General features: G+C 39.2%; 2 protein-coding genes across 3 annotated transcripts in view; one reads left to right on the top strand and one right to left on the bottom strand.

The window, feature by feature from the left end:
- LOC134205391 (bromodomain adjacent to zinc finger domain protein 1A) overlaps positions 1-9,819 on the top strand; it is a 44,096-nt gene extending 34,277 nt beyond the window's left edge. For both annotated transcript variants that reach the window (XM_062680622.1, XM_062680623.1), the window contains 2 exons: positions 10-2,648; positions 9,263-9,819. In XM_062680622.1, coding sequence (XP_062536606.1) covers positions 10-2,648; positions 9,263-9,467 — 2,844 coding nt within the window. In that variant the 3' untranslated portion in view covers positions 9,468-9,819. The remainder of the gene's footprint in view (positions 1-9; positions 2,649-9,262) is intronic.
- Positions 9,820-20,973: 11,154 nt separating this feature from the next.
- Positions 20,974-21,658, bottom strand: LOC134205394 (uncharacterized). The gene is made up of 3 exons (XM_062680626.1): positions 21,507-21,658; positions 21,217-21,425; positions 20,974-21,154 (listed from the first exon to the last, which is right to left on the bottom strand). Exons 2-3 carry the CDS (start codon positions 21,377-21,379, stop codon positions 21,087-21,089), a joined length of 231 nt encoding a protein of 76 aa, XP_062536610.1. The 5' UTR covers positions 21,380-21,425; positions 21,507-21,658; the 3' UTR covers positions 20,974-21,086.
- Between the last annotated feature and the right edge of the window lie 1,154 nt (positions 21,659-22,812).

Below are 22,812 nucleotides of genomic sequence, written 5' to 3' on the forward strand. Positions count from 1 at the left end.
TTTCAATAGGTCACTGCTCATGAGGGTACGGTCGAAGAGAAGCTTGCTCTGCGTAAGGAGCTGGAGGAAAAAATGGCTCAAGATGTTGTAAAAATGGATGCCGAAACTGAACGAGCCATTAAAGATCTACAGAAAGATATCGACAAATGCAAAGTCGATTTCTTCGATTATCAGATCTATCTGGGATCCGATCGAGCGCACCGCAGCTATTGGCTCTTTGAATCCTTGCCTGGGGTATTCGTAGAGCACGATCGCACATTCTCCGGAAAATGTTTGGATAAACCTACTACGCATATACACGGATTGGCCTTATGCCCAGCAGATATGCGAAAAAAGTTCATCACTCAAACAATCATGAACAACAAACTAAGTGAAAATGATAAGGAAAATCATACCACTAAAAAAGAAGAATTAGTCATTGAAAAACTAATACTTAATGGAAGCCTCAAGGTTAAAGCATTGTTCGATCAAAACAAAACTGTTGCCAATGGAACTCCTGAAAGTTCGTCAGAGAATAAAGATGACATTTTAAAAATACCTTCCAACGCCGAACTTTTAATGTGTACAGCCGATCCAAAATCTTGCCCAGTGCATGGCGACGCTTCTTCAGGTCACGTCTGGACCTTCTATCATACCGAAGAAGAACTTAATGCTCTAATTGAAAGTCTTAACCCAAGAGGTGTTCGTGAAAAAAACCTTCGTGAGAATTTGGAGAACGAGAAAGAGCTCATACTGGCACATATTGCAGATTGTCCGGTAGACCAAATAACGGCGAAGAAAGAAGATCGAGAGACAATCCTCGCGTCCATTATCACAAAGTACATTAAAAAGTACGATTCTCCTGACTTCAAGCACGAACAGGGAACGGATCCTAGCATTATTTTTGAAACCACCATCCGCGAGAACCTTTTAGAACTGGAATCAAAAATTTCCGTCGGTTACTTGGGCAGCATGAAGGTTACTGACCGGGAAGAGTGGCGCAGTGTGCTCGAGCAATTCGACTTCAAGGAACTGTCTGCTGAGCCGCTACGATGGGGCCGCAATCGACTGGCGGCTATGAAAGAGAAAAAAGAAGATGCCGATGATCAAGACGAAGGCATGGAGAACGACGAATCTGACGATGAAGCTGACAGGCAACTTATCTATGACAAGAATCCGGGCTACGATTTGCCAGAGATGGCTATTGGTGACTGCGAAGATCCCAATTCCGAAGACAAAACTTGGGTGAAATTTTCGCAAGAAATTGAAATCGTCAAAGACAAGGTTCGATCTTTAGCAACGGCCCTGCTTCAAATTGAACAATGTATTGATCCTAAATTTCTGTGTTTCCCATTCGGAGCAAAGAAGAAGATCAAAGACAAGGCTGCCATTACGAAATCAATCATCAAGGGTCAGAAGAACCTGGCACTTTGGGAGGAATCCCTCATGAGCGCTACAAATTACTCTCAACTATTCCTACATTACAATGTGCTGTACGATACCATTCAGTGGAGTAGGTCAGCCGAGCGTATTGCTTGTATGATGTGCCGCCGGAAGGGTGATCCCGAGCAGACGCTATTATGCGATGAGTGTAATCGGGCTTGTCACATGTACTGTCTAAAGCCCAAATTGAAACAAGTCCCAGAGGGAGATTGGTACTGTCCGAAATGCAGGCCAGAGAACTACAAACGTAAGAGACAACCCAAAAAACGAGAGGTGTTTGTGGAAGAAGAACCCGTCGAGGAAGAACCCGAGGAAGTTGTGGAACAAGAACTGGATGAAACTGCTGTTGATGAAGAAATGGATGAATCGATCATGGAACAGGATACTCTCGTTTGCAAGAAATGCAATGAAGTTGATGCATCCGCTGTTTGCTCAACATGCGACGCAGCATATCATCCACAATGTACCAAATCGCTTACGAGTACACCGAAGAAAAGTTGGAAATGTGATAAATGCAAGAAAAAGTCGTCCAAGAATTCGAGCAGTTCGAAGAAAAAATCAAAGAGTAGTAAAAAATCCAAAAAGAAAGTGACAGTTCGATTGGCGGCAGGTCCCGTTGTAGATGATAGTTTTGAGAATTATGAGGACGACGCGGAGGACAACACATTCAACGATGAAGCTGAAGAGGAAGAACCTGCGGAAACGCCAAAATCGACCAAGAAAAGAATCTCGAAACGTAAGGCTTCTGATGAAGGAGATTCAAGTGATGACGAGGCGTTATCGATCAAAGCGAAACGGGGTCGCCGGTCAAGTTCAAAAAGATCCCTCACCAACGGACATCACGAGGAACAGGAAGATGAGGATGAAGATTCGGCGTCACCTCCCAGCAAATCGCGACGATCCGCGCCGCCCAATGATGAGCTGAATGCGTCGAATTCTCGCAAAGGTAGACGCACTGGCGAAGATCTGCCACTGAATAATGTAGCGTTATACACCTTAATTGATGACATTATCAAACATCAAGATTCTTGGCCATTTGATAGGCCCGTTTCCGTTAAGGAGGTTCCGGATTACTACACTATCATTAAGAACCCAATGGATTTTGCAAAGATCAAATCGAAATTAAATATGGGCGAGTACACGATAAACGAACAAATGATGAACGACGTGCAGCTAGTGTTTCGTAACTGCGATTTATACAACACGGATGAAACGGAAATATACAGGTAAGTTTGCAGAGTCTACTTTTTTTCGATTGATTTATATATTTTGTGGTCTGGTATATTAAAAGGAGATTATGCGGATGTTCCCTAACATAAGTATAACGCTAGACTGAAGAAAAGAAAATTCAGCAAAATGACAACGAATTTCCGGATATTTGTACTTGTATGGCAAATAATTCTCGTCATATTCTGATCATATTTTGATAAACGCTTGTTGTGATGAGCGTAACAAGCACACTTCACGACAAATTGTGTATTGCCTGTTGCTGCTCCCTAGAGTTGGGGGTGTCCTACGAAAGGCTGAACTCAAAAGGTTGAATTCTCGAAAGGCTGAAATGTATCGAAAAGATTAAATTGTTGGGATGAAATGTATCCCAACCATACGAGTTGTTGTACCAACCATGTTGAGTGGTTGAATAATGAATAAAGAATAGAAAATGAGGAACAAAGAATAGATAATGAGTAATAAAGAATAAAGCATAAAGAATAAAAAATAAAGATTGAAGTGTACTTGAAAAGAATAAAAAATCTACAGGGAAGAAGGAAGGAAGAGAACAGAAGGAAGAAGACGGAAGAAGGGAGAAGAAAAAAAATGAAAGATTGAAGAAAGAACATAGAAGAAGGAAAAAGTAAGATAAAGATGAAAGAAGGAATAATGATGAAGCAAGAAGAAATAAGGAAGAAGGAAGAAAGAAGACGGAAGGAGGGAGGGGCAAGACGGAAGAAGGTGGAAAGAAGACGGAAGAAGGAAGAAGGGAAAAGCAAGATAAAGATGGAAGAAGAAAAAAGGAATTATGAAGAAGGAAGAAGAAGAACAAGAGTGAGTAAGATAAAGATGAAAGAAGGAATAATGATGAAGCAACAAAAAACAAGGAAGACAAGAAGAAAGGATAAATATGGAAGAATGAAGAAGGAACAAGAATGAAGAAAAAAAAAAGAAAAGAAAGAAGGTAGAAGGAAAATGGAAAAAAATGAAAGGAATATGAAGGAAGAAAAAACAGGACGAAAGAAGAAAGAAAGATAAATCAACAAGGGACAAGGAAGCAGGAAGTAAAGAAAAAAGCAAAGATGAAAAAGGAAGAAAGTAGAATAAAGAAAGAATAGAGAATATGAAATAAGGAAAAAGTAAAAAGGAAAAAAGGAAGAAGGTAGAGGAAAGAAGACAGGAAGGAAGAAGGTAGAAGGAAGAAAAAATAAGGAAGAAGGAAGAAATAAAGCGAAAGAAAAGAATGAAGAAGGTAGAAGAAGAAGAACAAAGAAAAATGAAGGAAGAAAAATAAAAAAAAGAAGTAAGAAGAAGAAAGAAGGAACGAGGAAGGCAGAAGAAGGAAATAGGAACAAGGAAGGAGGAATTAAGAAGTAAGAACGGTGGAGGAAGAACTAAGAAGAAAGACGTTAGAACGATTAAGGGAGAAAGCAACAGGAAGAAGGAAATAGGAAGGGTTGAAAAAGAAAGAAGGAAAAAGGAAGGAAAAAAGAAAAAAGGATTAAAAAAGAAGGAAAAGGTAGGAATAAGTAGGAAGAAAGAAGGAAGAAGAGAGATTAATAAAGAATAAAAAAATTAAGAAAGTCTTCATGGCAAGAATCCAAAACCAAATACAAGAACCAAGAAGCATAATATTTATATTTATATTTTTCGTTAAAATATATTATGCGCAATGTTAGGAACCGTTTTTTAATACAGTGTACCTAATTTTGCGCACAACTCGTATTTCTTCGATATTTTCAACATTTATGATATACCTCGTCGGAAAAGGGTTTGAACAGAAAAGTACTTTTGTTAGCTGTGGTCAATGTACATAAATGAGGCTGTACATACACCAACATACGTGAAAACATACTAAGTATGTGGAATCATGAGAAAATGATGCCTCATTTTCTTTAATATGCTCATATATACCTACAAATGGTATGAACATGATTTGTAATAGTAGTATTAGTTGAAAAAATAAAATTTGGTTGAAAAATTCTATGATAGACGCTTGCTTCGTGTTAAAATAAAGTCCTGTTCCTTTGGGAAGATCCATTAATTACGTAACGCAAAAAATGGGCATTTTCAACCCCCCTCCCCCCTATGTCACACTTTTTGTATGAAACATCTTAAAAATTTGTATGGATCGTCACACTTTGCTCAACCCCCCCCCCCCTCTAAGCGTTACGTAATTTGTGGCCGCTCCCTTTCTATGTTACATCAAAACTTTTTGAGCTGTACTCATGTACAGACTTAAAAATGAGAAGTCCATATAAAAATTAAAAGGCAACAAGAAGTCACAAGAGGCCCTCCTTAGCCATGCGGTAAGACGCGCGGCTACAAAGCAAGACCATGCTGAGTGTGGCTGGGTTCGATTCCCGGTGCCGGTCTAGACAAATTTGGGATGGGAAATTGTCTCGACTTCCCTGGGCGTAAAAGTATCATCGTGCTTGCCTCATGATATACGAATGCAAAAATGGTAACCTGGGTTAGAAAGAAACCTCGCAGTTAATAACTGTGGAAGTGCTTAATGAACTCTGTCCCAGTGTGGGGATGTAATGCCAATACGAAGAAGAAGAAGTCACAAGAAAGTATGGGATCTATTTAGTTTGTACCCATACCGTGAACGCACCTAACTTTGCGCAGCTCCTAACTATGCGCATTTTGCGGTTATTTTTGTTATAGAATGCTTTTAAATTGATTTTCGAAATATAATTACAACTAGTCAGCACAATATACATGTTATTATAACAGCGCATGCATTTTGCCGCTGTTAAAAGACAGATTTTTTATTTTAATAGTTGAAATTTGTACTGAAAACATTGAAAATGATCAAAATGGCGTGTTCTTAGCACAATTGGATAAGTGACGGTCTACCCGAAAAATTGTATTTTTTGTAAATTTTTACATTCGGTGACATCTTATTACACATGGATCGAATAATTATAATATTGTTGAAGCCATCTAATGAGAATTTGGTTTGTTATTTATATTTTTCGTTAAAATATATTATGCGCAATGTTAGGAACCGTTTTTTAATACAGTGTACCTAATTTTGCGCACAACTCGTATTTCTTCGATATTTTCAACATTTATGATATACCTCGTCGGAAAAGGGTTTGAACAGAAAAGTACTTTTGTTAGCTGTGGTCAATGTACATAAATGAGACTGTACATACACCAACAGACGTGAAAACATACTAAGTATGTCGAATCATGAGAAAATGATGCCGGGCATCCTCATTTTCTTAAATATGCTCATATATGCCTACAAATGGTATGAACATGATTTGTAATAGTAGTATTAGTTGAAAAAATAAAATTTGGTTGAAAAATTCTATGATAGACGCTTGCTTCGTGTTAGAAATTTTCCAAGCTATGTGCGCAAAGTTAGGCATATAATAAGGGGTCTGCTTTGAAGTTCAATTTACTATTTATTACAAATTTTTGTACCAAATTTAGTTCTCGAACATTAATATGATAATAATCCAACAGCATGGAAACTATTTCAGGCGGATAGCTACTTTTTGTAAGTTGTGCGAGTTGATTAAAATTTGAATTTTCTTAACTGCGCAAAGTATGGTGCGTGCACGGTATTTACGTCAAATGTGAAATCTTCCACTTAAATCGGATTCTCACGATTTTCAGCCTTATGTAAGATTTTAACTTTCTCAGCCTTTCGTGTTCAGCCTTATGAGTTTCATCCTTATGTGATTCAGACTTATGTTGAAGTGTCGGAGTTGGAATTCCCTGGAAAAGGCTGAAAAAATATCTAAAATGTATTATTCTTATGCTAAAATTCTATTCGTAATATTCGTTCGCTAACTGGGCGCTCTTTAACTTTAACTGGGCTGCAATTTGACAGGGCGTTCGCTAACTGGGCTACAGCCCAGCTAAAAAGCAGTTAACCGTCAAAAATAGACGTCAAAAGGAGATTGACATTTCATTGTCAAAACTATAGCAAGAAGCATGGGAAAGGGAGACGAATGAAAATAATTGATTTTCAAGTAACATGCCAATTGGGTCCTAAAATGAAGAATCGATATTCGATTTTCTTTCAGGGAACGATGAAGGTAATCATTCTAAACGTGTCAGTTTTTCTCTGAACTCAAATCGAAAAGAACATTGAGTCTCGTTTCGACCGTCTTCCAGTGCGGTTGGTTTTTGCGCTCTACTTTTGTGCGGCGATTCGCTTAAAAGTAGAACAATAGAACCAGTGCAGTGACCGCGGTCGAAACAAAATGTGTGGAGTGTAAAAAAGTGCTTCAGATCCTGAAGACGCGTGCATGTTCGTGCAAGCAAGGGCTGATCGATTATTCTCAAGGGCAATGCCCTTGCTAATATTGCGATCAAGCTTATGTGAATGCTCAAACATGTTCAGCGTCAGTATTATTGAGGAGAGGTAAGGTTTCAATAAACTGTTAATTTATTTGAACACGCACGCACCTACACAAAATCACACACACATATACATACACAAATACACTTATACATACATACAGACATACACTGATGGACATGAATATTCATCATGTTTTCATATTAATATCTATTAAATCATGACGAATACTTTTGACTTTCAGTGTACACATATAAACATACATACATACTAAAATACACGCATACATATATACACTCATATACATCATACATAAACACGCACACTATTTTTATTATATATTCGGTATCTATATTATTGAAGGCGTTTGGTACGGGAGGTCCACGCTTTCTTCCTTTTCCCTCGATTCCTAGCTATTAAGTGATTTGAGGTATTCCTGAAGTCGCTCAATATCTAGGAGTCATCTCTGCGGTACATGCTGCGTAGTGGGCCTGGCCATATGAAAAGAAAAATGACGGAATTCAGAAACCGTCATTTTCCAGGATTCTTTCAAGTATTGGCTACGCAAGTATGAGATTAGATTAGATTAGATTAGAACTCAAATCGAAAAGAACATTGTTTAATTTGAAATTAAAAAATAGATAAAAATGCTTCCTCGACATTTTCGGTCTTGTTTGACGTACGGATTCAAACGCACTAGCAAAACACCACAGGGCACTTGACTCAGCCTTTGACAGTTAATATATGGGACTGACGTTTTGACATAGTTTGTACGTTGGTTAAAAAAATGTAAAAATTCAGAGAAAAAAGTAATTTTTTAACCTCCATACAATTTGTATGAAACGATTGTTTTTTTTGAAAAACATTGCATTCTTTTATCTCAAAACTTACTTTTTGTCACTTACACCCTTTTGCGTTTGACCGCCTTAAATGTGGAAGGCTTTTTGAAAATTATTTTTTTTCCCGAAAACAGAGTACGGTTGCGGTGAAATCAATCGTACCCACTTCAATATCTACCGTTAGAATCCGTCAAACTGTAAAAATTAACCTTATATTAAACCCAGATCAGTCGTATCAATAATCTGGGTAGTTGAAATTTTCGCGAATTTGTGAACATGGCCACATCTAAAATTCAGAAAGTGAACCATTCCATCGAGTTGTTTAACTTTTTTTTAACTGCTTCGGAGATATTAACCATAATAGAACCTTTTAATATACAGGTCGGACTCGATTATCAGAAGCGTTGAAAAAATTTAACTCCGCCGGATAATCGAACCAAAATTTTCATGGAAAATTCTTTAGAATTTCTTTGGAATTCCCAAGCAGGTTGTTTGAAATATCCATATGAATATGGGTATAGGGATTTCTAGTTTTAGTTTTTTTTTTTGAATTTTCGCGGGAAATTATTCCAAATTTTTAGGGAAAATGGTTCAGATATACGTCGGAATTTCCAAAGAAAATTGCGTGTCTCCGTGGATAATTGTTCAAAATGAGGATTTCAACTGAAGAATTCTTTGGATTTGAACGGAAAAATGTTCACAACATTGTTCAGAAAATCTTCGGGAGTTTCATAGGAAACTTTTCGGAATTTCCATAGGAATTAAACAGATTTTTGAAAATTTCTATGGAAAATTGCTCGGAATTTTCAAGCTTCACGAAAACTGTTTCCAACGGAATTTTAACTGGATTTTTGAAAGATTTTTTTTAAATTTCTGCGGGAAGTTCTTTTTAATGTCCATAAGTCATTCTTCCGAAATTCCACAAAAATTTATTTAAAAGGCGAAGGGTCGTTTGGCCGGAAGTCAGTCGGAGTAACGCCATTTGGCCGGATGCCACTTGACCGAATAACATATTGATCCGAACTCCATTTGGTCGCTTGACATTCGCCAAGCGCTACCATAATATTTATAGCGATTACACATATAATAAAAAATACTCATTCGAAGGTATTTATCAGACCTAGTTGGTCAAAAATTCCATTTAGCCAAAATAGTGTTTAGCAGAAAGGGTTATTTGGCCGAAAATGCCATTTATGTGAGCTGATTTCTAAAGTCCGGTGTTTATTTAGTAGACTAATTCATACGATATAATCACTTGTTAATATTAAAAAGAAACCACCCACCCCGACTATAACAATCCTACGGTACAAAAAAAGATAATTGACAAAACATCCGTCCTTAACCGCATCAAAATAAGGAAAACTCTTAGATTAATGTGTCATGGAGAGCCAAGCCTCGATAGCATTCTATTCGGACTACAACTGATCAACCCTCGAAAATGCGCTCAAATTTATTCCTTTAATTTCAGAACCGGTCAGAGCCTGGAACGTTTTGTGTTGCAACGATCGAATGAGCTGGCCCTCCCATTCAAGCCGAGCGATATGCTGAAACACGACTCGGCACTAAAGAATGGCACATCCAGTTCAGGCACTCCAGTGAGGAACGGTGAGGCTTCGTCAAAATCGCCCCCCAAAGACAGTAATAGCGGGAAAAGAAGGTCTATAAAAAAGTAAGAACTACAAATCGTACATAATTTAGTTTTGATATAAAGAAACGTTGGCTTAGTATTGATATATGTTAAGAGTAGATTCGACTCTTTCAAGTAGTTTCGTTTATTTTAAAGCTAGCTCGTAGGGATTAGATAAAGATCATTGAAGCACTTTTTTCATACAAGGACAACACATAATGGTATTCCAAAAGGCTGATTAATTGCTCATGAGCAAATTAGATCACCTGACAAACACACATGAAAAATGGGCAAGTCCCCTGATCGTTCGGTACGTATGTTTTATTCCCATCTGTCTCACCATTAGGTACATTTATTTTTTATTTATAATAAAATGACATACATTAAGACACAGAGAAGCCTATCTCAAAATGGAAAAAATGAGAAATTTCTAATATGAAGCGTTAAGGAATGAAAAAATAAATGTTTTGACAAGAACACGTTCGATGTGGCCAATTAATGAATTCAGTGATGCAATATTTTATTTTGAATACACCTAGTATTTTTTACCCCTGCCCCTGGTTGGTTCAGAAAGGGGTATGGGGCGCGTTCTGCCAGGTTGGTCGAGGCAGGATTCTTGCGAGAACAAGTTTTTTTATGGACGTTCAAAAGTGCCTGAATGAAATATAAAGCTTGTAAGGATCGCTTGAAGGTGGAATGCAAGATCGTTCATAGTTTAGCATCTATAGTTTTTCTAAAATGTAGAAAAAATGTACCAACCGCATAATAATTTTAAACGAATCGTTATGAATTGATTGATCTTAAATTTAACTCGCGTTCTTTGATGATCTCTCATCTGCACCCGTCGAACCATTCTGAATGGCCGTCGTGAGAATATCACCTTTGAAATGACGTTAATCGATGTTTTCTCTTATCTATTTTCATATCACTTAAAATTTTACTGAGGACAATTGGAAAGCGGCCCAGAGCAATTGAATGGCCTTCAACATCTTTAATTTTTACGTGCCTTATATGAATCGGAACAAATGAGAGAAAACTTAGCTTATCAGTGAGTACAAGGTACAACGTCAAGGTAAGAAAAAAATTTGTTCTGTATTTAAAATCATAATATATTTAAAATTATGTATCAAAACGCATCGACATGTTTGGAGAAACATCTTACATCAGTACGTTTTGACAGATAGATACCCAACATGTTTGGGAACGATAACAAAGGGAACCGCAGCGACAATCATCCTCTATTACCTCTATTGGTTCAAACCATGATTATTATTATTATTATTTATTGTCAACAGGTGAAATAGACACCCCAATGACCGCTATCTTAAAATAAATACATTAACTACGTACATACGTTAGCTTATAGTCAAGAGCGAAAAATATGCTGAAAATTACACTTATTTGTTTCTCGCGACACATTAAAATCAAACACAGAATAACACGTATTGAATAAGCGGGACATGCTTCGGACCGGCTCATGTAGTCCATAGTTAGTTCTGGCTGCAGGGAGATTGATGAACGAGTGCGATCGGAGATTACGGCGGCGAGTGTTGATGTCCAGCAAGCTGAGCAACGTAGGGCAGTCAATGTTTCCTTGTAGAAGATCACCGATGAAGCAGGCCTTAGCCACGTTACGCCTTGCATCAAGAGAGTCGAGGTTAATAAGCTGACAACGGCTACTGTAACTTGGTAGGTTGAGCGGATCTCTCCACCTTAGATGTCGCAGAGCGAAGCGAAGCGCACGAATTTTCTCTGGATAGCTTCGATGCGCTGAGCTTCGTTTTGGTAATACGGAGCCCAGACAACTGACGAGTACTCCAAGATTGGGCGAACGGTTGCACAAAACAGTGATTTCAGACAGTACACATCCCGGAATTTCTTGGTAAAGCGAAACAGGAAGCCTAGTTGTGAAGATGCCTTCGAAACGATATATGCTACATGATCCTTGAATGTCATTTTCGAGTCGATCAAAACTCCGAGATCCTTGACTGTCGATTCGCGTTGAAGCTGAATATCTCCCAAAGCGTAGTCGAATAGAAAGAGCGAATGTTTGCGGCCGAAGGATATGACAGAACATTTTGCGACATTTAATGTCATTCGGTTTATGCGGCACCATTCAGCAAACACTTTGAATTGTTGTTGCAGAAACATTGCATCTTGAGGATGCTTTATAGAGTAATATAGCTTCATGTCGTCGGCATACGATAGTTTAAGGCATTTGAGCACAAAATTAACGTCGTTCATATACAACAGGAATAAAAACGGACCCAAATGGCTGCCCTGTGGAACGCCAGGACAAACCGGAAAGGGCAGTGAAATGTCATCTCCGATTTTAACCGCCATACTCCGTCCAGTTAAATAGTATTGAAGTCAACCGAGCATGGAATTATTAATGCCTAATTTGTCAAATTTCGCAATGGCGATCTGATGATTCATCTTGTCGAATGCTGCGGAAAGGTCTGTATAAATGGCATCCACCTGATGGCCACTCTCCATTTGTCGAATTACAAAGGAAGTGAAACACGTTAGGTTAGTAGTCGTCGATCTTTTAGGCATAAACCCGTGTTGGTCGTTCGATATATGTAATGTGCATACTTTTGAACCAATTCTTTGAGAATAATCAGCTCAAACAGCTTAGAAATGGCGCTTAGCGCAGCTATTCCCCGGTAATTTGAAACAGTCCTCTTGCATCCTTTTTTGAAAACTGGGAATAAATATGATTGTTTCCAGGAGTTCGGAAATACTCCGGTAGTCAGAGAGAGGTTGAATACTGCAGCTAGCGGCTTTGCAAGTGTATCCGTGCAGCGTTTAACGATAAGAGACGGAATACCATCCGGATCGCATCCAATGGAGGTTTTTAATTCCTTACTAGTTGTTATTACATTAACGTCGGTAACGATGAACGGCTGCTCAGCGGCTTCAAAACGGAGAATATTCCTGGTAGCGTTGGCTACAGCCTGAGGGTCGAGGTGCTCATTTGTAAAGACACTACTGAATTGGGAACGAAGCAAATTGACCATGTCGTGGGTAGTTTCGGCTTCGCATAAACCATCTGTCATCGAAGAGGGCAGTCCTGACTCCTTTCGTTGTTCGTTGACGTACCGCCAAAAACTTTTAGGGTTAGTCTTGAGTCGACTTTGTAGACGATTTTGAAAGACGTTATAAAGGTGGTCGTTGAGTTGCTGATAGTCAGAGTTTGCCAAATAACTGGATACGGATTTCAGCGGAACGAACTGATCAATAGCGTACAGTAATATACTTGACACAGTCGATGCAGCGAGATCGGCGTCGAAGTCTTGAAGAATAGCGTCCCAGTCAACGTGTGCAAGAAAATCATTCATGCCGTTGAAATTGGCCTTATTAAAGTCGTACGAAACGCTTTCAGACGGCTCGTAGAAGCGACAGTACGGATTTATCTTAAGATGTGTCAGTATGGGAGGATGATGTCGACCGATTTTAACGAGCGGAGATGGAGCCTGTATAATCGAACAGCTCTCGCGCAGTTCGTCGCTAACGAAGCAAAGGTCAAGTATTCGATCGTTTTCATTTTTGACTGCATTCATTTGTTTCAATCCTGCTGTGCTGTACGCGTCGAGTAGCCCACGAGACGTCTGGCCAATCAAGGACCTTGAAGGGACCGGAAACAGAAACCCCAACGTGTGGCGCTGCCAAGTGATCGAGCTCAGGTTAAAATCACCCAGGATAATAAGGTTGTCTCTTGGTCCCAATTGTGAAACCACCCAGTTAAGTGAATCAAGGTGCCTTTCGACCAGGACTGCGTCGTTAATTCGGTCGGGGGGGATGTAAACAACACAGACATAGAGAGTGCCATCAACAGTAGATACGGCGATCCATAATTGCTCTACAGATGTATTGTTAGGAGGACTGATTAGTCGGGATTTGAAACTAGAGCGAACAGCTATCAAAACCCCTCCTGCAGTGCGTTTGTTGCTATTGAAAAGTGACCTGTCTTGTCTATAAACGGATTGGATACCCTATGTTTTTGTTATGCGTAGGGTGACCATATGGTATCCTAAAGGAGGACATGTCCTCCTTTTTCATTAAAAATCAGATGTCCTCCTTTTGCACAAGAATGTCCTCCTTTTTAGATATTTTGAGAAAACAGTTGCATGAATAACCTTTTCTGAAGAAATTCTACTCTAATATTATTAAATTAATAAACAATACTACAACAGAGATCCATCCGGAGCAAAAAAAAAACGTTGCACACGTTAATGATTCTTTGGTTTCTAATCAGACATATTTTCCTTCATAAGTTTTCGAATAAATTTAATGTAAATATCCTAAATAAATCAGTGATTTGCAGTAATACAGGTGTCGCAGATATCAAAAAGAATCGGAATTGTAAAAAATGGATTGTGGAAAAAATGCATTATACTTCTCACCCATCGAATTGCCCTTTGAACGCATCGCACGGTATGTTTCTTGAATATGTGACGCAAAGGGCAGTCGCTAAATTATGCCTAGAATGGAATGGAAATCTGAACTAATCAAAACAGTTTTGGGTTTCTTCTGTTTAAATGCAAATAGTTTTAAATTTATTTAGTTGAGAACTTTGTGGAATGGTCGTACAGTTATCAGTATCATACCCATTCACATGCCTTAAATTGTGATTCTCAATGGCATTGAAAAAAATATTTACAGGTCTACTAGACATTTTGTGTTTGTTTCTTTTATAACTTAATGTTGACATGTTATCTATTGCTGAATGTGCGATGCGATGAGCTTTTCCTGTTAAAATTCTGTGTAATATCACCGAAAAGGCCAGCATAAGGATATTCAACATTTGTTCATTGTTGATCTTAAAATTAGTTGAAGCTACCATTTTCCTATTATAAAGATGGTGGTTGCAGTTTATAATTGGAAAGCACTTGAGTAATGAGGGTTGGAAATGTTCCATCTGGAGATGTAATGTTAATGAAATAGAAGAATATGCCGTATTTGCCTCGACTTACAAAAACTACTTCCAATAAACTTTAATGTGCATAAGTCTAACAAATCATGTTAAAACAAAAACCGATCGATGTTTTTATGTCCTCCTTTTTGATCAAATGTCCTCCTTTTTCGCTACGATTCGGGTGAATTGTCCTCCTTTGGGAAAATTTCATATGGTCACCCTAGTTATGCGACCTTCTGGCGCTTATTTTTCGTTGCGACTAAAAATAAGCGTAGTAGATATTTCTATGACCGGTACAATAATACCACAAACAACAATGATTTTGATGAATTAATTTCTATCGCCTGTGGTTTATTATGAATGGCTTCTGAGTACCTGTGAAGGATTCTGTAAGCTTTTCGGCAAAAATAATGGGTACCGTTCACACATTTTGCCTTTTCAAGTCATAAACTGATTCATATTTGTAAAATAAATTAAAAAAATTGATTTGTTTTATCGACATAATATTCACCTAGGGGATGATGATGGTGAAGCGATGCCGATGCTTAGCAACATCAAGAACTACATTATTGTTATTAAGTACTTAGCTAGCCATGAACTCGTTATGAATAAATAATCATTAATTGTTAATCACCCAGACGGACTAGTTGTAGTTATTACTTGCTCCTCCTTCGCCTAATAGGTTATGGGCCTGCATAGCAACCAGTAGTAACAAAGTGAAAAAACACTGTCCGTGAGTGAATCGTTTTTGATTTTCTCCATCACTGCTCGAAATTGAATATGTCACTGGAAAAATTGGGTGTACCCCGATTGAATGGAAGTAACTACGCAAGCTGGAAATTCAAGGTTGAATTATTGCTGGTTCGAGAAGATCTGTGGGAATTTGTAACTGGAATTTGCCCAGCAGAAGATCAAGCGAATGCAGCAGCAGTAGCGACGTGGAAGAAGGGTGATCAGAAGGCCAGAGCTACAATTGGCCTTCTGGTCGACGACAGCCAGCGGAAACTTATTCAGGACACAGTCACTTCAAAGGAAGCGTGGGACAACCTCAGAAGGAATTACGAGCGCACAACTCTCACATCTAAGGTTTCAATCCTCAAGAAGCTGTGCGATATGCGTTATACTGATGGCGAGGACATCGAGAAGCACATTACAGAGATGCAAGATCTCTTCGATCGCCTTTCGGTGGCGGGCCAGGTATTGGACGCTAATTTGCAAGTTGCCATGGTCCTCAGAAGCATGCCGGATTCTTTCAACCCTCTAACAACGGCTTTGGAAAGCAGATCGGATGCTGATCTAACCTTCGATCTGGTCAAGTCAAAGTTAATCGACGAGATAGCAAAGCGAAACTGTTCTGGAGGATCGCAATCGGTATTAAAAGCGGGTACGAAAAAACAAATCATTTGCCATAATTGCCATAAAGTTGGGCACAAACAAAAGGACTGCCGTTCATTGGTGCAAGGCCGGGAAAAGGAACCCAAGAAGAACGATTCGAAACCACAAGGCAAAAGCAGCAAGGCGAAGGTAGTTCGTAACAGCCCTGAAGAATATGCTTTCTTGGCAAAGAAGGGTGACAAGGAAGGTTCATGGATTGTTGATTCTGGAGCAACTTCTCACATGGCAGTTAGTAAGGAATATTTCGAATCGTTAGACGAAACCGTTAAAGATGACATCGTACTGGCAAACGGCATGAAGACGAAATCAGCTGGAAAGGGAATTTGTCGCATTCAGTGCATTGGACCAGAAGGATTTGTCAACGAAATGACCCTCAGCAATACGCTATTTGTCCCAGATCTTGAATCAAATCTGTTTTCGGTAAGATCTGCAACGAAGAAAGGAGCAACTGTTATTTTCGACGAACAAGGTTGCCGCATATTCAAGGGTGAGAAGGTAGTAGCAGTTGGAATCGTTTCTGGTGGGTTGTACAATCTTCAGCACATTCAAGTCGCAAATTTGGCACAAAGCAAACCAAATCATTCAGAGAATTGCCCACATGCGTGGCATAGAAAGTTTGGCCATAGAGACCGGGAGCAGTTGGTGAGCTGGAGAAGAATAATATGGTTACTGGTCTCAAAATTGTAAATTGTGGAGTCAAGGCAGTTTGCGAATGTTGCTTGGAAGGCAAATTTTCACGGTTACCATTTCCCAAGAAATCCAAGAAGAGGACAAAGCAAGCACTCGACCTGGTTCACACAGATCTATGCGGACCAATGAACACAACTTCTCCAGGCGGGTGTCGATACTTCATGGCCATCACAGACGACTTTACGCGCTACTCGGTGGTGTATTTTCTTCAACGGAAATCAGAAGCTAAAAATTATATCAAGCAGTACGTGCAAGAGATGAAAACAATGTTTGGGAGACCGCCGAAAGTTATTCGATCCGATCAGGGCGGAGAATTCCAAAACCAAGATCTAGAAATGTTTTGTTGTCAAGAAGGCATTCGACAGCAGTTTTGCACCAGCTATACACCGCAGCAAAACGGAGTATCGGAAAGAAAGAACCGTTCTTTAGTAGAGATGGGAAGATGTCTGTTACTTGATGCCAAAATGCCAAAGAAGTATTGGGCTGAAGCAATAAATACAGCATGCTACCTTCAAAATCTTCTTCCATCAAGCGCTATTTCAAAAACACCTTTCGAGCTATGGACATTAGAGAAGCCTGACGTCGATCATCTGCAGTTGTTTGGGTCACAAGCTTATGTATGGATCCCGAAAGAGAAGCGCTCAAACTGGACTCAAAATCGGTTAAAATGACATTTGTTGGTTATTCACAACAGCATAAGGGATAACGTTTCCTGGATCTATCAACGAAAAAGATCGTCGTGTCACGTGATGCCAGGTTCATTCCAGCAGAAGAAGTTTGCTAAACTAAAAATCAGCTGAAAAATATTATATTCTACCTATTCAAACCAGTTACTGCACAATCTACTGGAGTTCCTGATGTTCCGACCAACCAGTTTAAGGAGGAGTTTCCCCTGGCAGATGACAAACCTTCCAACGATGAGGATACGCTTGATGAAACAATACTCCATGGTGAAGATGATTATGACACTGCAGTAGAAGAAGATGAAGTAGAAGTTGACGATGTGAGAAGATCGAATCGTTCAAATATTGGTATACCACCGGTGCGTTATAGAGAATCTACCCGACTGGCCTCTACACACCAAGATGAACCCCGTACGTATGATGAGGCAATGCGCAGTCAAGATTGCTACCAGTGGAAGAAAGCAATGGACGAGGAGTTTGCGTCTCTTCAAGAAAATTCGACATGGGAAATAGTATCAAAACCTGACAACCGAAAACCAATAGGATGCAAATGGATCTTTAAGAAGAAGCTCAACGAATCTGGCCAGGTAATCCGCTACAAAGCACGACTTGTAGCTCAAGGCTATAGTCAAAAGTTTGGCGTCGATTATGACGAGGTTTTTGCGCCTGTAGCAAAACACACCACGCTTCGGACCCTGTTGACAGTTGCAGCTCGTCGAACCTTGCAAGTCAAGCACATTGACGTGAAGTCAGCATATCTACACGGAGAACTCACGGAGACCATATACATGAAGCAACCGAAAGGGTATCACACTGGATCTCAAGAGGACGTGTGTCTTCTGAAGCGTAGTATTTATGGCCTGAAGCAAGCGGGACGTACATGGAATCGGAAGATAACTGAAAAGTTTAAGCAGCTCGGGTATGAACAATCCGAAGCAGATCCGTGTCTATACATACGGAACGTCGAAGGAGTAATGTCATTCATTTTGTTGTATGTTGACGATATGCTCGTAGTATGTCCGAACAACGATGAGTACGAAAGAGTCGAACGCTATCTGTCGCATCATTTCAGTATCACATGTCTAGGAGAGGTTTCCAATTACCTGGGCATCCAAGTAGAAAAGACTAGTTCTGGAAGTTTTATTTTGAATCAATCAGCATACATCCGTAATATTACCAATAGATTCAACATGAGCGATGCAAAACCGTCAAAAATACCGATGGACCCAGGATATCCGAATATGCAACAAATGGAGGAGGAAAGAATGCCAAAAAGCGAGCATTATCTTAGCTTAGTTGGAGCTTTGTTGTACATTGCGGTTTGCACCAGACCTGATATTGCAATAGCGGCATCGATTCTAGGACGCAAGGTTAGTCAACCCACTGAAGCAGACTGGAACGAAGCAAAGAGGAGACTTCGATACCTCTCTTCAACGGCAGATTTGAAGCTGAACAGGAGATCTTGAAGGTTTCGTTGATGCTGACTGGGCCGGTGACAAAGTAGACCGCAAATCTAACTCTGGGTTCATATTCAAACTTGGAAGTGGTACCATAAGCTGGTCTGCTAGGAAACAGCAATGCGTCAGTTTATCCTCAACAGAAGCTGAGTACGTGGCGCTCTCGGAAGCTAGCCAGGAGCTGCTTTGGTTGTTGAAACTTATGCATGATATTGGAGAAGATGTCGATAAACCAGTAGTTATACATGAAGACAATCAAAGTTGTATTGCCATGCTGTCATCTACTACAGGAAGCCGACGAACAAAACATATCGATACCAGATACAACTTCGTGAAGGAGCTGGTGTCGACCGGAATAATACAAGTTCACTATTGTCCAACAGAATCTATGGTGGCGGATATCTTGACGAAACCTTTAGCAAAAGTTAAGCAAGAATTATTTCGCAGCTTAATTGGTTTGAAGTTCTATGACGTTGAGGAGGAGTGAAGCGATGCCGATGCTTAGCAACATCAAGAACTACATTATTGTTATTAAGTACTTAGCTAGCCATGAACTCGTTATGAATAAATAATCATTAATTGTTAATCACCCAGACGGACTAGTTGTAGTTATTACTTGCTCCTCCTTCGCCTAATAGATGGTCCGGCCAAATACCCCTACAAAGGTTTGAGCTAATCGGTGTTGGTGAGGTAATCGGTTTTGCAAACAAACTATCTCCGCACAAGCTGAACCGAGATGCTGTTCTGTACGGTCTCAGCACTCACTCTTGAAGTGCCATTTTTCTTACGAGCCTACCTTGTGTTCTGTACTCTGTGCCATGTGCGTAAAGGTGTAGGATTGCCAATCTGCCGATGGCGAGTTCGATTCTCGGACTAGGATATCTTCGGGCGAGAAACATTCTCGGCTCCCAAGATGCATACTCATGGCCACACAATGGCGGGCATAGAAAAGCTTTCAATTAATAACTGAGAAATGCAAATAGAATACTAAGTGAAAAAGAAGACCATCTTTATGGGACAGCATAATAAAAATAACCGTAATTTTTTTTAGTAGGGTTAGGCGGGGCAAGATGGGTCACGGGGTAAGATGGGTCAGGGCCGTTTTTAAGCATCGTATACATTTTAATGTGGAGATTATGACTTTGTAGGAGAAATAATTTGGTTCTTCTTTATTGTCACTCGATTTGATGATAAAATTTCATTTTGGTAGAGTATGACAAGGTAAATTATTTTTCAGCATTGTTTCTTATGCGAAACACATTTTCTATAAAACGTGTAATCTCACCGAGCAATCTAAAATTAAAACATTTTTAGTAATATAGTGTTAGTATTATAAGTAATGTAGGCGATGTTGTGCTAACTGCATTGAAATAGATAAATTTGATCGAAAATTAGACATTCTAACACGAACTTGCAAATGGGGCAAGATGGGTCAGCACATACTAAAGGACATAGTTCGTATTCAAAACATATTTTTCATTGCTGATGTAATCATTTTAAGGTTACTTTTGAGCATAATGAAGTTAATTTGTTAATTAAAAATGTATATTTTTTGTCTTTAAAAAAGAAATACCCGGACGGCTTGTTTTCATAAGAAATTACAGACATTTTTAAATGTAGTGCCATTTCTTAATCCGAGGCTTTATAACCCTTTTTTATTCAGTAACATCATTGGCATTAAACTCATCTATCTGCGTGTAATTTAATATTGTGAATAAAAACAATATTAATTGCAGAATTTAAAGGTGACCCATCTTGCCCCGCTGTTTGACCCATCTTGCCCCGGCATTTTTTGGTTGACAAAAAAATAGACTTCTACTTTAATGACTCAAAATGAAATAAAAAGTAGAATTTTTGTTATTTCATACCTCTGGCTTACAGATTATGAGCTATTCTTATAGATCCACGTTGAAAAGATACATTAAAATGTTTCTATTTTGAGGCATTGAGGGTTCGCCTTAGGTGACCCATCTTGCCCCATCCTACCCTATTCCAAGTTCTCTTGATGGAAAGATTGGAAATTTTGTAATGATTCGGCCTTCAGGGTTTTCAACCTTTTGTGGTATGCTTGAACATTTTTGGCCTTTTGTACTAATCCCCCTATGTGGGAACGGTTCGGTACTTCATCCATACCTCCTATTTCCATCCCATCAAACCCAAAGCAATGAAAAGGAATTTGGTTTGTTTCTTATTTTTGTGATTTTTTCACCAGTGAGTGCGCGTGTTAGCAAAAAGAAGCGAAGAGATTGGTGCTGTATTTCTTTGTTTTGCGATGAGATGAAAATATCTTCAGTGAGATAGAAAACGGAACAGTTCCCCTACCATGCTATTATAAACGTTATAGGTATCCCGAATTTTGAGTCAGAATTCGCTGTGATAGTCGCATTAATTGAATTTTAATAATGCATCTCATATTATCCAATATTTATTGTAGCTCTTCAAACGTTGGAGATAATTTCTTATATCTATAACATGATGGTAGTTTTGCTATAGACGTAAACCATATTCATGGAATTATATTTTTAATGATGTTCCTCATGTTCCTTACGCTTCGATTCGGCCCATTTTGCAACATTGCCGGGCGAGTTAGCTAAAACAAAATAATTCAAGGTTACGTTCTCGCGGTGAAGAACAAATTTTTTATCATTTTACCTAATTTGTTGATTTTGTAGAACACTGGGAGAGAAACGCCCAAAGCGATGAAGTAGTATCGCCAAATCCACTGATTCTTGATGTAGTGCTGGTACGGGAACTGGGCAATCTGAGCCGAGAAAGTGTACGGGAACTTCATTGGGCGTGGGGCCGGATCGGACATTTTGGATGCTTTTTTATCAGTATAATTTGAAAACACGCAATTGAATCTACAATGTTAACGTTAACAGTTATTACTCAAATTAACAACGCGATTATGTAATTTTTGCTATTTGGAATATAACACTCACCTAATCCAAGCACTCGTACAAGAATCAGCAACTCAATCCACAGCGAAAGGAAAATGAAAACTGTTCAGAAGAAAATGTCATCCGAATTCGTCTGACAGTGTTGTGTCATTTTTTTTTCGATATCAAGATTCAGGGCTGAGAAAAATATTTGGTGAGGGGTCGTTTGAATATTACGTCTAAGGTTTGAGCATGCTGATCATGCTGATAAAATATTTTAGTTACCAGATAAAGATTGTCGCTGTCCGGAACATCTTTTGCTTGCGAGGATAGGGGATCTAAATGTCAATGAAGTAAAAAAACATACGATTTGACGACAGTTGACACATGTTTCGGATAGTAGAACAAAGGGAACCGAAGTGACAATCTTTATCTGGTAACTAAAATATATTTTATGCTGATGGTCTGTATAGGCCTTATCATGTGACACTGCCGAGACTGCACTTGTTTACAATCGCTGAACAGGCCCGCAAACCCGAAGCTGTCACTTTAATATATGTACTGTCAATTGACGATAAAATCAGCTGTTTTTAAACGTCTCATGAAAAGGCCTATTGTTGGTGGTGTTGGTTTTCGTGGGAGTGCTCCAGGGGGTAATATGCGGTGGATCGCACCTCAGCATGCATGTACAGTCGGGATTCGAAATATACGTGTTCAAATGGCTGTCAGTTGGCCCAACTGACCTATAGGCCTTTTCATGTGACACTGCAGAGGCTGCTCTTGTTTACATCCGCTGAACAGGCCCGCAAACCCGAAGCTGTCACTTTCATAAAAGAACTCAAAACAAAATTTTCGCTACGACTTATCTGCTATTGTAAACAAATATTCAAACGTCGATTTGACGAATCTGATAGCACTCCCACGCAAACCAACACCATCAATAGGTAGCTGAAGATGTCTGCTACCTGTCGGTGGTGTTGGTTTGCGTGGGGGTGCTATCATATTCGTCAATTCGACGTTTGAACATTTGTTTACAAAAGCAGATAAGTCGTTTTGAAAATTTTGTCTTGAAATGTCAATTGACGATAAAATCAGCTGTTTTCAAACGTCTCGTGAAAAGGCCTATTACATCCATAATTTACGTAACACTAAGGGGGAGGGGGTTGCTCCGGGCAACTTGCCCGAAGTGTGGTAAACCATACAAAAATTTTGAATGATTCATACAAAAAGTGTGACGTTACGTATTTAATGGTCTTCCCTTGTGTGTAAATTTGTACTTGCGTTTGAGTTGTATAATCTAACCGTGCCATCAGATATGTCCGAAAAACGCAAACACAAATTTTTGAGCTCACGCGGCGCACGTTGTTTT

This window comes from Armigeres subalbatus, chromosome 1, assembly GCF_024139115.2.
Source record: "Armigeres subalbatus isolate Guangzhou_Male chromosome 1, GZ_Asu_2, whole genome shotgun sequence".
Classification (NCBI taxonomy): domain Eukaryota; kingdom Metazoa; phylum Arthropoda; class Insecta; order Diptera; family Culicidae; genus Armigeres; species Armigeres subalbatus.

Excerpts from the sequence above, each read along its gene's own strand:
- LOC134205394 (XM_062680626.1), bottom strand. The coding sequence starts at position 21,379 with ATGTCCGATCCGGCCCCACGCCCAATGAAGTTCCCGTACACTTTCTCG. Across the intron at positions 21,155-21,216 it reads CTACAAAATCAACAAATTAG|CTAACTCGCCCGGCAATGTT; the intron begins GTAAAATGATAA and ends ATTTTGTTTTAG.